Raw genomic sequence first — 13455 nt, forward strand, 5'->3', positions numbered from 1 at the left:
AAGTTTACAAAATTATGAGGGGCATGGTTAGGGTAAATAGACAGTCTTTTCCCTGGGTTGGGGAGTCCAGAACTAGAGGGCATAGGTTTAGGGCGAGAGGGGAAAGATATAAAAGAGACCTAAGGGGCAACTTTTTCACACAAGGGATGGTACATGTATGGAATGAGCTGCCAGAGGAAGTGGAGGCTGGTACAATTGCAACATTTAAGAGGCATTTGGATGGGTATATGAATAGGAAGAGTTTGGAGGGATATGGGCCGGGTGCTAGCAGGTGGGACTAGATTGGGTTGGGATGTCTGGTCGGCATGGACGTGTCGGACCGAAGGGTCTGTTTCCAAGCTGTACATCTCTAAGCTTAGTATTTTCCGATCTCAGACAGGTTTAGTCAACTAAAGGTACAGAACTGCCCATGATTGGAGAAGCAACATCTTTCAAAATATTCCAATATACTTGTCTGTACTTTGAACCAGCTCAGATCACTTACTGGAAAAGCTGGTTTGAGGTAATGCTATTGAAGGAGCCCTGGTGAGTTGGTGCAGTGAATCACTGAACCAGTGAGTAAAGGAACTGAATGTTGAAGGCAGTGGATGGGGTTCTGGTCAAGCAGACTTCTTGGCCATAGCTGATGTCAAACGTCTTCAATGCCACTGCAGCTGCATGTATTCATACAATTGAACAGTACTCAATCACACTCCTGCTTACGCCTTATACGTTATGGACATGCACTGGAGAGACAGGTGGCAAGTTATTTGCTGTAGAATTCACAGCCTCCAACTTATTTTTATGACCATAACATTTAAATCTATTGTCCAGTACAATTTCTTATCAAGAGTAACTCCCCAAATGTTGATCATAGAGAATTAAGTGATGGCAATCCCTCTGAACATGGAGAAATATTTAGATTCTTCAATGGGGATGGACATTGCCTAGCATTGTGGAGTGTGCAGTGCTCTCAAAAGGAAAAAAAAACTTAAACACAGAAGCTTGAGGAAATTTGTGCCAGAGGTTACCAACCTGATTTCGCTGCCTTCCCATTAGTAGTACACACAACACATACAGGACTTCCACTTTGTACATTATCTCATGCATGATCTTCATGGACTGTGGGAGCCGACTCCTCAACTGGCTGGCGGCCAGTACACTCTCATCTGCAGACTCTAAACATAGAAAATGTAGTTTAAATTAAGCCTCAATTTTCCTTTCAGTTCCTCCAAAATCCAAGTACATTGCTTTCTCAACACTCCTCCTTACATCCCTAAACACGTCCAAACACTTGCATACCACCTGTATAATAGGACATAATTTTATCCTCAATGCACTAGTATTTTTCCAAAAACACAATGCGCTATAACTTGACCATTACGAGAGGGAACTTGCCTTCTCATGTATTCTTTGACCTTAATGCTGCTGTTATAGACTTTTATTCTTCATCTTGATTTTCCAAGATGCCCAGTTTAAAAAACACTGCAATTTAGTTTGATTAATTAATGCAGACAATGAATGGACACACCTCAGGATACATAGAATCTTACAACACACTAAGACACAATTCTGACCAGAGCCGGTGCCCTTTTTAGTTCCATACCAATTCAGTCCCTGTGAGCAGCTGATGTACCTACACCACATGAAACGATTTAAGTTGGTGATTCACTGCTCTGTTCTTAATACAGTTAGGTATGAAGTATAAATACTGGCTTTGACAATAATACTAACACCCAATGAAAATGTTTCTTCCCCATAATTCAATCCATTTGACCTCCAATTGCCTGAAATTTGCTACTGAATCTGATTCAATTATCTTTTATAGCAGTGCATATTTGACCTTAACCACCCTCTGGATGAAAAAAATTTCTCATTTCCCCTTTAGCTCTTGTGCCAATATTTAAAATTTCTATCCTCTTGTTACTGTCACACGAGCCAGTAGAAAGCTTCTCCCTTCTCAAAGGTCAATTTTGAAATACTTGTTTTAGGATGTAGGTTTGCCTGCTGAGCTGGAAGGTTTGTTTTCAGACATTTCAGGTAACATCTTCAGTGAGCCTCCAGATGAAACACTGGTGTAGCCCACTTTCTACATATGTGTTTGGGTTTCCTTGGGTTGGTGATGTCATTGCCTGTGATGTCATTTCCTGCACATTTGGATCCAACTGGAATTCTAACAAACATTGACTTGGATCTCATTTACCACCCTTCGAGAAAAAGAACAGGAAATGACATACTCTCTCCTAGGCTAATATATTCTTGAGTTGTGTTCACAATACTCTAAATGGACCTAATCAAGGTTTTGTTTGGCTGCAGCATAACTTCAACATCCTTAAACTCAAATCTTCAAGATATAAAGGCTAGTATTTCATTAGCTTTCCTTCCTACTTTTTACACCTGATTGCGGCATTTCAAAAACCCACATACCTGAAGCACCTTCAAAATCCCTTTGGATGTGCACTGCATTAAACTTCATACCATCTAGAAAGTACCCTGATCTATCCTTCCTCTGTCCAAATTGGATAACCTCACACCTGGTTACACTGAACTCCACCTGCCAGTTATGTCCATTCACTCAGTCTATCAATACCCCTCTAATGTTATGCTATAATTGATACTCTCGATAATGCTGCCTATCATTTGGATTTATGACTTTCTATGCCATTATCCCAGTCCTTAATAAAAGAGGATAATTGAGATCCTAGCAAATCCTTTTGGGACACCAATTGAATGCCTACCCAATATCCCTTCTTTGTCATCTGTTATTTAACCAACTTCCTAGCCATGACCTTTGCAGCAGCTTAATACCTCAGTTAAAACAGAGAAAACGTGCACAGAACCACCATTCAGTCCTTTAATCCTGTTCGGTCATTCATTATGATCATGGCCAATTATCGAATTCAGTATCCTATTTCCACTTTCGCCCCATACCCTTCGATCCTTTTAGCTCCAAGAATATCATCTAATACATTCCTAAAAATACTCAATGTTTTAGCCTCTTTTGCTTTTTGTGGGAGAAATTCCATAGGCCACATACACTGAAGAAATTTCTTAGTCCTAATTGGCCTAGCTCTCATCCTTAGACTGAACTCCTTGCTCTGGACCCTCCGGTCATTGCGAACATCCTTCCTGCATTTACCATCTGCTTCTGCTAAATATTTATAGAACATAGAACATAGAAAGATACAGCGCAGTACAGGCCCTTCGGCCCTCGATGTTGCGCCGACCGAATCCTACCTAACCTACACTAGCCCAATAACTTCCAAATGCCTATCCAATGCCCGCTTAAATGACCATAAAGAAGGAGAGTTCACCACTGCTACTGGCAGGGCATTCCATGAACTCACAACCCGCTGTGTAAAGAATCTACCCCTAACATCTGTCCTATACCTACCACTCCTTAATTTAAAGCTGTGTCCCCTAGTAACACCTGACTCCATTAGCGGTAAAAGGTTCTCAGTGTCGACCCTATCTAAACCCCTAATCATCTTATACACCTCTATCAAATCTCCCCTAAACCTTCTCTTCTCCAATGAGAACAGCCCCAAGTGCCTCAGCCTTTCCTCATACGATTTTCCTACCATTCCAGGCAACATCCTGGTAAACCTCCTCTGCACTCGTTCCAATGCCTCCACATCCTTCCTATAGTATGGCGACCAAAACTGCACACAATACTCCAGATGAGGCCGCACCAGAGTCTTATACAGTTGCAACATGAATTTTTTATAGATTTTTTTTATATAAGATCGCCCTCACCCTCCTAAACACCAGTGAATATTGCTCTGACCAAACTAGTCTCTCTTCATATACGCAAGTCCTGCCAACCAAGTAATGAACCGGGTAAATGTTCACAGCCCACCCTCTATAGTCAGAAGATCATTCCTCTGATAAGGAGGTCAAATCTGCACAATACTCCATTGGCGTGGTCTCACCAATGCCCTGCACAACTGCAGCAAGATATTTCTGTTCCTGTACCCTAATCCTCTCACTATAAGTGAAACACCATTTCCATGCATATTGACTTTCATCATGTCTTCTGCCTCCAGGTTCAATTCACCTAATCCTTGTTTTACTATTTATTTGCCTTTCAAAACTTTGGAATGCCATCTTTAGTGGCTCACAGTCTCTTTTCATGCACCCTCCTGGTCTCTCATATTTGAGCCAAAAGCCATTGCATTGCTGGTCCCTTCACTCGTCAGTATCAGATGTATTAGAAATTGGGTGCAATCGCGACGAGCTGTGCAAATTACCTGTGCTACTGCTTTGGTCAGGTTCCTCAGTGGCCATGTGCATTAATGCATCAAGTACCAACGCATTGTCCAGCCACGCATACCATTCCTCTAGCTCCTGTAAGAAGTTTGAAGTACCAGTCGTCTCAGAGACCTTCCGTGTTGCCAATTTACACAATCGCTCAATGAATCCAGGAATATTCAACAAGGTAACTAGGTTGGGATGAAAAGAGGTCATATTTTATTGCACGAGTTACAATTCCCTTAGGTGCAGAGTGTACTTCAAACATACTTTATTCTTGTATGAATAAGAAAAAATAAACTGACAATTGCACAGGTTCCAGTTCTGATAATTATAAGTTCACTCTTTCAAAATGACACCATCACATAAGCTAGGCAAAGACTACCTCCAACAAGAGAAAATCTCAACATTCAAAAAGGCACAACCATCACTGAATGCCCCACTACCAATATCCTGGAGTTATTATTGTTCAGAAACTTAACTGGACCAATCATATAAATACTGTATTTAAAAGAATAGATGAAAGAATCGGAATTCTGAGACATGTCTCACCATTGTCATAAAGGCTGTCTACTATCAACAAAGCAAAGTTCAGGAGTAAGATGAAAGATTTTCTTGTTACATTAATATTGCAAGATAAAGTAGCCCTCATGATCTGCCCTCCATCCATCAACTGCAACATGCACTCCCTCCACCACTGATGTTCAGTAGCGGCAGTGTACACCACCTACAAGATGCACTACATCATTTCACCAAGGCTCCCTAAACAGCACCTTCCAGACCATCAACTTATGCTACCTGGAAAAACAAAGGCCTGAGGTACTTGGGAACAGTTTCAAGTTGCAAGTTTCCCTCCAAATCACACCATCCTGACTTGGAACTCCATCACTGTTCCTTCAGCATCACAGGGTCAAAATTCTGGAACACTGTCCATAACACTGTAGGTGCCCTATATCACAACAGCTGGTTCAAGAGATGGTGACTCACTAACAAGTTCTCAAGGGGTGAGCAGATGCTGAATGTGCCATGAATCCTCACATTCAAAGAATGAAAAGCATTAGTGGAAAACACAAACTGATTCCACAACAAAGTTAAGTAAGCCAAACTCCTTCAGAGGTCTTCCATTTTGCTTCATTTCAGTTTGAGCAGTGAAGAGTGGGGCATTTTTGTTTTTTTTCTTCTTTGATTTTACATTGATATAGGCATTACTGGCTCAGCCAGCATTTATTTGTCAACTCCTATTTGCCCAGAGGACAGTTAAGCGTCAACTTGGACTCTCATTGTCACAAGAAATACAAACAGGTGGTTTGGCCCCTCAAGCTTGCCCCTTCATTCAACAGCATCATGGCAGATCCAACATTCTTCTTGTCCACTTTCCTGCCTTTCCTTGTAGCCCTAGTTTTCCCTACTGTTCAAGAATCTATTAGGAGAAAGTGAGAACCGCAGATGTTGGAAATCAATGTAGAGTGTAAGGTGCTAGAAAAACACAGGCAGCATCAGAGCAGGAGAATCGACATTTCAAGTATAAGCCCTTGATGAAGGGCTTATACTCGAAACGTCGATTCTCCCGCTCCTCAGATGTTCAAGAATCAATGTCAGGCTTCACTATACACAAGGACTCTGTACCCACAACACTGAAATTGACACATCCCTTTATTGAGACTATACCCTCTGATCCTACTCTTTCAAGGAGGTAGAAAACATACTCGCATTTACCCTGTTAAGCCCCTTATAAACCCTATGTTTTAACAAAATAACTTCCTGTTCTAAATTCTAATGAGTATAGTACCAACCTGTTAAGCCTTTGTTTGTGTTAGACAATCCCTCCTTTACCAGCTATCATCCTAGTGAACTTTCTCTGATCTGCCTCCAATGAAATAAATCTTTCCTTCAATAAGGGCCCAAAACTGTTCAACACTCCAGATGTAGCTTCACCAGCACCTTTTACAGCTACACTAAGACTTCCCTACTCTTGTACTCCAACCCTTTGAATTAAGGGCTAACATTCCATTGCTTTCCTGATTACTTGTAGGGCAGACCAGGCAAGGATGGCAGATTTCCTCTTTAAAGCAGATAGGTTTCTAAAATAAGTGATAATGATTACATGGTTGCTATTATGTTAGTTATTTTACTCCAGATGTTTATAGAATTCAAAATTTCACCATCTGACATGATGGGATTCAAACCCACGTCCCCAGAACATCAGCCTGGGTTGCTAGATTACGAGTCCAGTGACATTTTCACCTCATCACTGTCTCCAACATTTGGGAAGCAGTTAAAAATGAGAAAGACAGATAAAGAGCAAAAACATATTAATCATTAACTAGGCCAAATAGGACCAAAGGTTATGCAATTTTTTGACGCATTGCATCATTCAAGAGATACTATGCACATGAGAGTGGAGGGTAGCACCAGAAAGCCTGTTTCCTTACCTTGGTTGATTTCAGCTCGTGACGGGCCTGCAGATTTCTTCTGCTGTGCATTTTTGGCAAGTAGTGTATGCTTGTCATCATTTCCTGTGTCCAGCTCAGAGATAGTGACTGACAGAATTCGGCAGAAATTCGCAAGTTGCTGTTGATCAAAACTGGCCACTAGGTTTGCAAGATTTGGGATATCTTCCAGTTGTATCATCTCCTTGAAGGAACAAGGTGATGCCAAAGTTAACAGCTAGTACTCCTGTACCCAAAATGTTAGGTTATAAGACACAAAGATTCCCTGAAGGGGAAAAAAAGAACTCTGCAATTTATTTTACATGTCCAATCACAACAACATTAAATTAAACATATCAGCTAAAAATAAAGCATTTGCATCAGACTATCTTTCATAATTGGAAAAGTGAAAGGAAAGTGAACAAAAGGAAACCAAAGAGGATGCAAGACCATGAGGAAACAGCAGGAACAAAAACAAATTGCTGTAGAAACTCAGCAGGTCTGGCAGCATTTGAGAGAGAAACAGTTAACATTGAGTCCAGTGCCTCACCAAAATCCTGTTGATACTGGACTCAAAACATTAACTCTGCTTTCTCCCCACAGATGCTGCCAGACCTGCTGACATTCTCTAGCAATTTTTTTTAATCCTAATCTCCAACACTCTCTGTTCTTTGTTTTACTGAACAAAGTGGAGGGCCTGGGAAAGGTTTTGCAAAGCTTGTGAAAATATCTAGCACAGGCTTAATGTGCTTAGTAGCCTCTTTCTAAACTGCAAGGTGATAAATTGGCCTCAATATATTTTCTTAATTTATCACCTTGCAGTTTAGAAAGAGGCTACTAAGCACATTCAGCCTGTGCTAGATATTTTCACAAATGAATGATGGACTCTCTTTTTTCTGCAATCTGTCTCCCCAGAATTCCTAATGTAGACAGGTTCAAAAGTATCAGACTGTTCTCAGTTTATCACGGAATTGGCCACAGAAAAGGAAAAGTGCCACAATGCTACATTAGGCTTACTGACAAGAAATGCTGAAAGGATAGGTGAGCTCAACTTTCCAACTTACAGAGCTTGTACCCTGCATTGGGTGCCATTCATTAAGTCTTTAAGTAGAAAATATCCAAATTCCATCAGAAGCATCAGGAAAAAACTTGGAAGCAAGTCAGAAGGGTAGATATTGCATAGGGTGACTAAAACTTTGATGAAAAAGAGTGGTCTAAAAATAGAATCTTAAAAAGAGACGGATAGAAATGTTTTAGGAGTAAATTCTACAGTATGGTGTGATAGAGAAATGAAAATGTTAGAATGGAGGAAGGAAGAGCAGCATAGTGACAAGAGGGAAGATTATGGAAGTACTATCGCGCTCTTCAAATACAAGCCTCTGAGCAGGACAAACTGACCTTTTTCACTCCCAGGATATCTTCTATAAGTGTAGCAGTTTGCAAAAAGGTCTTTTTATTTGTCATAAGTGTGAAGAGGAACAGCACAAAGTCATTCCGTTCTGAGAGGCGCTTTGTTACTCCATCCGTCTGAAAATAAAAAAGGTTGCTACATCATCCCTTGCCATCAAATACCTTCCCAAATCACGCACTCCTCAGTCCAAAATGATACACGGTAGTTGACCTTAAAGCCTGAGGTTGTTTTTTTGACTACCTGCACATCACACCATACCATTTGATAAAACCTGTTTTTCAATCTTTGTGAACTCAACTACCTTCCTCTACTCTCAAAATCAAATGACAGCTCATGGAGAATCTGCCACTGGCTCCACAATAGCTTTAAATTGTGATTCTGTATTTGATGTGTTATGAGACAGACTTGATTAGGGTGTTGAAAGCGAGGAATCCCTAAGGAACAACAATCACAAAATACTGGAAATTCACCCTGAAGTTTGAGGGGTAGAAGCTTGAATCAGTCAGGGGGGCACAGGTGAGTGTAATGCTAGGGAAGCTGAAAGTTCTGAAGGTGGATACATCACCCAGACGAAATGGATTGCGCTCCAGGTTTCTGAAGATGGCTGAGGAGATTGTAGAGGCATTGATGATCTTTCAATGATCAATGGAGTCAGTGAAGGTCCCAGATGATTGGAAAATGGCTAATGGCTAAAACCCCCATTTTAAAAAGGGAGAGAGTGTGGGTTGTAGTAGTGGGTGAATTCAAATTTCACCAATATTCACAAACTCCCTTAGTGTGAGGGGCAGAATGAGGAGAGATTCTTGAAACATTGATCACCTGGCTGGGCTAATTCCTCAAAGTTTCAATGGAGGAGCATTTTGGGAACGGTGATCATAAACCATTAGCTTAAGATAGTTATGGATAAGGATAAGACTAGTTCTCAGGTAAAAGCTAATCACAATAGTACTGGGCAGGAATTGGACAAATTGGACTGGGGGGGGGGTCAACTGCTTGAAGGTCAACCCAGGTCGGACATGTTGGGATTCTTAAAGACAAAACAGCTGATTGGAATTCAGGACCAGATGCTCTTATGAGCATGAAAGAGAAGAATGCAAAGATTGTGGAACACTGGATAACGAGAGATATTGTAAATTTAGTTAAAAAGAAAAAGTGTATACAAGGCTTAGTTCACAAATCAAACATGGCTCTTAAGGAGTCTAAAGAAAGCAAAAAAGAAATTAAAAAGAGGAGGGCTTGAACAGGCCATGAAATGTCCTTGGCAAGTACGATTAAGGACAATCCAAAAGGTATTTTATATATATATTACAAGCATGAGGGTAACCAGGGAAAGGTGAGACCCATTTAAGGAGCCAGAAGAAATGGGAGAGACCCTTAAATGAGGCTTCATTCAATATTCACCAAGGAAAAAGACATGAGCTTGTGGTATGTTCAGAGGCGTTTGCTGATATTCTGGGCATGTTAATATTAAGGTGGTGACGGAGTTGGCGTCTTGAAAGACAAGCCCCCAAGGCCCCGAGCAATATATCTTAGGATACTGAAGGAGGCAAGGGATAGGCCTTGACAGAGATCTTCGTAACCTCTTTTGCCACAGATGAGGTCCCAGAAGTCTAGAGACTAGACAAGGTTGCTCCTTTGTTCAAGGAGGGTAACAGGGATAATCAGGATGGTGCGCCTTACATCAGTGACAGGAAAATTATTAGGCATAGGTTTAAAGTGAGAAGTTTAAAGAAAATCCATGAGGAAAGCGGTTTTTCAAAAAAAAAGGGCAGTAGGTGCCAGACACGCACTGCAAGTAGAGACGATTGAAGCAGATACGATAGTAATGTTTAAGTGGACTTATGATGGAGGAGTCAGAGTTGGACTGGGGTGAACAAAGTTAAAAATCACAACACCAGGTTATAAATTCAACAGCTTTATATGGGAGCATTAGCTTTCGGAGCACTGCTCCTTCTTCGGGTGGTTGTAGCGTAGGACCATAACAATTTATAGCTATAAATGCTGTGTCTTATGATCCTATTCCACAACCACCTGAAGGAGCAGTGCTCCGAAAGCTACTGCTTCCAAATAAACCTGTTGGATTATAACCTAGCATTGAGAGATTTTAAGTGGATCTAGACAGAGACATGAACAGGCAGAGATTACAGGGATGCAGACCACATGAAGGCAGATGGGATTAGCTTAGAATGGCATCATGGTAGGCAAGGACATGGTGAGTCGAAGGGCCTGTTCCTGTGCTGTGCTGCTGTATATTCCATGAGAGAGGAGATAGGAAAATATAAGCCAGTCAGCCTGATCTCAGTCATTGCGAAGATTCGAGAGTCTATTAAGGCAGAGATTAGGGAGTACTTGGAAGAGCTCAGTAAATTGAGCTGAGTCAGCACAGCTTTGTCAAGGGGAGGTTATGTCTGACAATTCTCAAGAGTTTTTCAAGTGGTAATGAGTAAGTATGGCAAAAAAAGCAGAGCCAGTAGACATGATCTATTTGGATTTCCAGAAGGCCTTTGACAAGATGCTGCACAGCAGACTGCTCAATAAGAGCCCATGGTTTTATAGGCAAGTTGTGGAGCACAGACAGAAGATTAGCTGACTGACAGAAAGCAGGTAATGGGGTTAAAAAAAGGGGTCTTTTTTCAGGATGGCAGCCAGTGACTAGTGGCAGTCCACCGGGGTCAGTCTTGGGACCACAGCTATTCACGTTATACATTAACAATCTGAATGAACAGGAGACATTATAAACTGAGCAAAGATCATGGAGGGTCAGGTAGCGTTCAGGAGGCAGTGTGGCTACAGAAGGAATTGGAAAGGGTAAGAAAGTGGGATAGTAGCAGCAGATGGAACAGAATGAGAGAAACTGAGAGGTTATGCACTTTGGTCAGAAGAGAGTCACAGACTATAACATTAGCAAATTTGCTGATGATACAAAGCTGGGTGGCAGGGTGAAATGTGATGAGGATGTTAGGAGATGACAGGGTGACCTGGACAAGTTAGGTGAGTGGGCAGATGCATGGCAGATGCAGTTTAATGTGGATAAATGTATGGTTATTCACTTTGATGGCAAGAACAGGAAGGCAGATTACTACCTCAATGGAATTAATTTAGGTAAAGGGGCAGTACAGAGAGATCTGGGTGTTCTTGTACACCAGTCAATGAAGGCAAGCATGCAGGTACAGCAGGTAGTGAAGGCGGCTAATAGCATGCTGGCCTTCATATGAGGAATTGGCATAGAAGCAAAGGGGTGCTTCTACAGCTGTACAGAGGCATGGTGAGACCACACCTGGAGTACTGGGTTCAGTTCTGCTCTCCAAATTTGAGGAAAGACATTCTGGCTATTGAGGGAGTGCAGCGTAGGTTCACGAGGTCAATTCCTGGAATGGAGGGATTACCTTACACTGAAAGACTGAAGCGACTGGGCTTGTATACCCTTGAGTTTAGAAGACTGAGGGGGGATCGGATTGAGACATATAAGATTATGAAAGGATTGGACACTCTGGAAGCAGGAAACATGTTTCCGCTGATGGGTGAGTGCCGAACCAGAGGACACAGCTTAAAAATACGGGGTAGACCATTTAGGACAGAGATGAGGAGAAACCTCTTCACCCAGAGAGTGGTGGCTGTGTGGAATGCTCTGCCGCAGAGGGCAGTGGAGGCCCAGTCTCTGGATTCATTTAAGAAAGAGTTGGATAGAGCTCTCAAAGATAGTGGAATCAAAGGTTATGGAGATAAGGCAGGAAGCGGATACTGATTAGGAATGATCAGCCATGATCACATTGAATGGCAGTGCAGGCTCGAAGGGCTGAATGGCCTACTCCTGCACCTTTTGTCTATTGTCTACTATATTCTAAATGGGGAAAGACTTCAGAAATGTCCTAGATTACCATTCTCCTAATGTTAGCATGCAGGTTCAATTGGCAGTTAGAAAGGCAAATGCAATGTTAGCATTCATTTCAGGAGGGGTAGAATACAAGAGCAGAGATATACTACTAAGGTAGTATAAGGTTCTGGTCAGACTGCAATTGGAATATTGAGAGCACTTTTCGAAGGAAGGATGCGATGTTGGCAGGGTCCCAGAGCAGATTACAAGAATGATCCCCTTGAATGAAGGGCTTGTCATGAGTTGTCATTGAGGACGCTGGGTCTCTACTCAATGGCTTTTAGAAGGATGAGGGGGATCTCAAAGAAGCTTACAGAATACTGAGAGGCCTGGATGGAGTGGAAGTGAAAAAGATATTTCCATTAGTAGGAGAGATGAGGACCCAAGGGCACAGCGTGAAAGTGAAGGAACCACACTTGAGAACTGAGATGTGGAGGAATTTCTTTAGCAAGATGTGGTGAATCGGTAGAACATTGTCACAGAAGGCTGCGGAAACCAAGTCATTAAGTGCATTTAAGACAGAGGTAGATTAGTATTTGGTCAATAAGGGGATCAAGGGAGAATGGATTGAGAAACAGATCAGCCATTATCAAATGGTGGAGCAGACTTGATGCGTCAAATGTCCTAATTCTGCTTCTGGATCTTATGGTTTTATATCGCCTGTTGATAGCTGTTATTAGATCTTAGGTGTCTGTACCACATCTTCAAAAGTACCCCAAACAAAAACAAACTGCTGGCAAAACTCAGGTCTGGCAGCATCTGTGGGAAGAAAGCAGAGTTAATACTGAGTCCAATGACTCTTCATTAGAGCACCAATGTGGTACTTCATCAAAACTACCACACTGGCTATGTAACAGTTTGGGGAACACATTATGAAAGGGATGATATAATTAGTTAATAAATAGTGTTAAGTAATTGCTAAATGATCCAGATGTGACATGAAGAAAAGTTTTCATGCAATGGTTGGCTAGGAACTGGAGCTCATAATTGAGTGGTAGCATTCAAAATAGAATGCAATAAATACTGGAAGGTGTAAGTAGTGCATCTCTATTTCTGTGTACTTTTGATGGTGGATTAATGCGACTGATTCAACACCAATAACTGAAAGAAACTGTCATTGGTGGGTTCAGCTAACAGTTGGCTGGATGGCTGTTTTGCAATGCAGAATGAGACCATTGTGGTAACTGGCTGACTTTATCACAAAGGACCCTCCTTCTCAACAGTTCCCCTCATCTGAGACTTAATAGCTCCCAGGTTAAACTACTCTCTCTCTAATGACCGCACAGCCCTATGGTCCAATAGGGCTATGGTAACTTTACCTTAACGTCAGACTGCGGCACTAAACAATTTATGTGTCAATTCTGTGATGTCAAAGAACCCAGAATGACTGAATTCAGAGAAGAATATTCCAAAATCTGACCAAATTCTCACTTACACAAATACACGTGTTGTATAATATGCTTAGGCAATCCTTTATCAAGTCTTCATTCACTGCAAGACAAAAATTACAC

At 41.6% G+C, this 13455-nt stretch overlaps 1 protein-coding gene across 1 annotated transcript in view; it reads right to left on the reverse strand.

Annotated features, from left to right (window-relative positions):
• The window catches only part of LOC132823042 (short transient receptor potential channel 4-associated protein-like), a 100066-nt gene that overhangs the window by 57417 nt on the left and 29194 nt on the right, over positions 1-13455 (reverse strand). The window contains exons 5-9 of the mRNA XM_060836603.1: positions 13380-13435; positions 8058-8186; positions 6663-6864; positions 4230-4421; positions 1015-1157 (exon numbers count right to left, since the gene is read on the reverse strand). Of these exons, the coding sequence (XP_060692586.1) occupies positions 1015-1157; positions 4230-4421; positions 6663-6864; positions 8058-8186; positions 13380-13435 (722 nt within the window). The remainder of the gene's footprint in view (positions 1-1014; positions 1158-4229; positions 4422-6662; positions 6865-8057; positions 8187-13379; positions 13436-13455) is intronic.

The sequence above is a fragment of the Hemiscyllium ocellatum genome, chromosome 15, assembly GCF_020745735.1.
Source record: "Hemiscyllium ocellatum isolate sHemOce1 chromosome 15, sHemOce1.pat.X.cur, whole genome shotgun sequence".
Classification (NCBI taxonomy): domain Eukaryota; kingdom Metazoa; phylum Chordata; class Chondrichthyes; order Orectolobiformes; family Hemiscylliidae; genus Hemiscyllium; species Hemiscyllium ocellatum.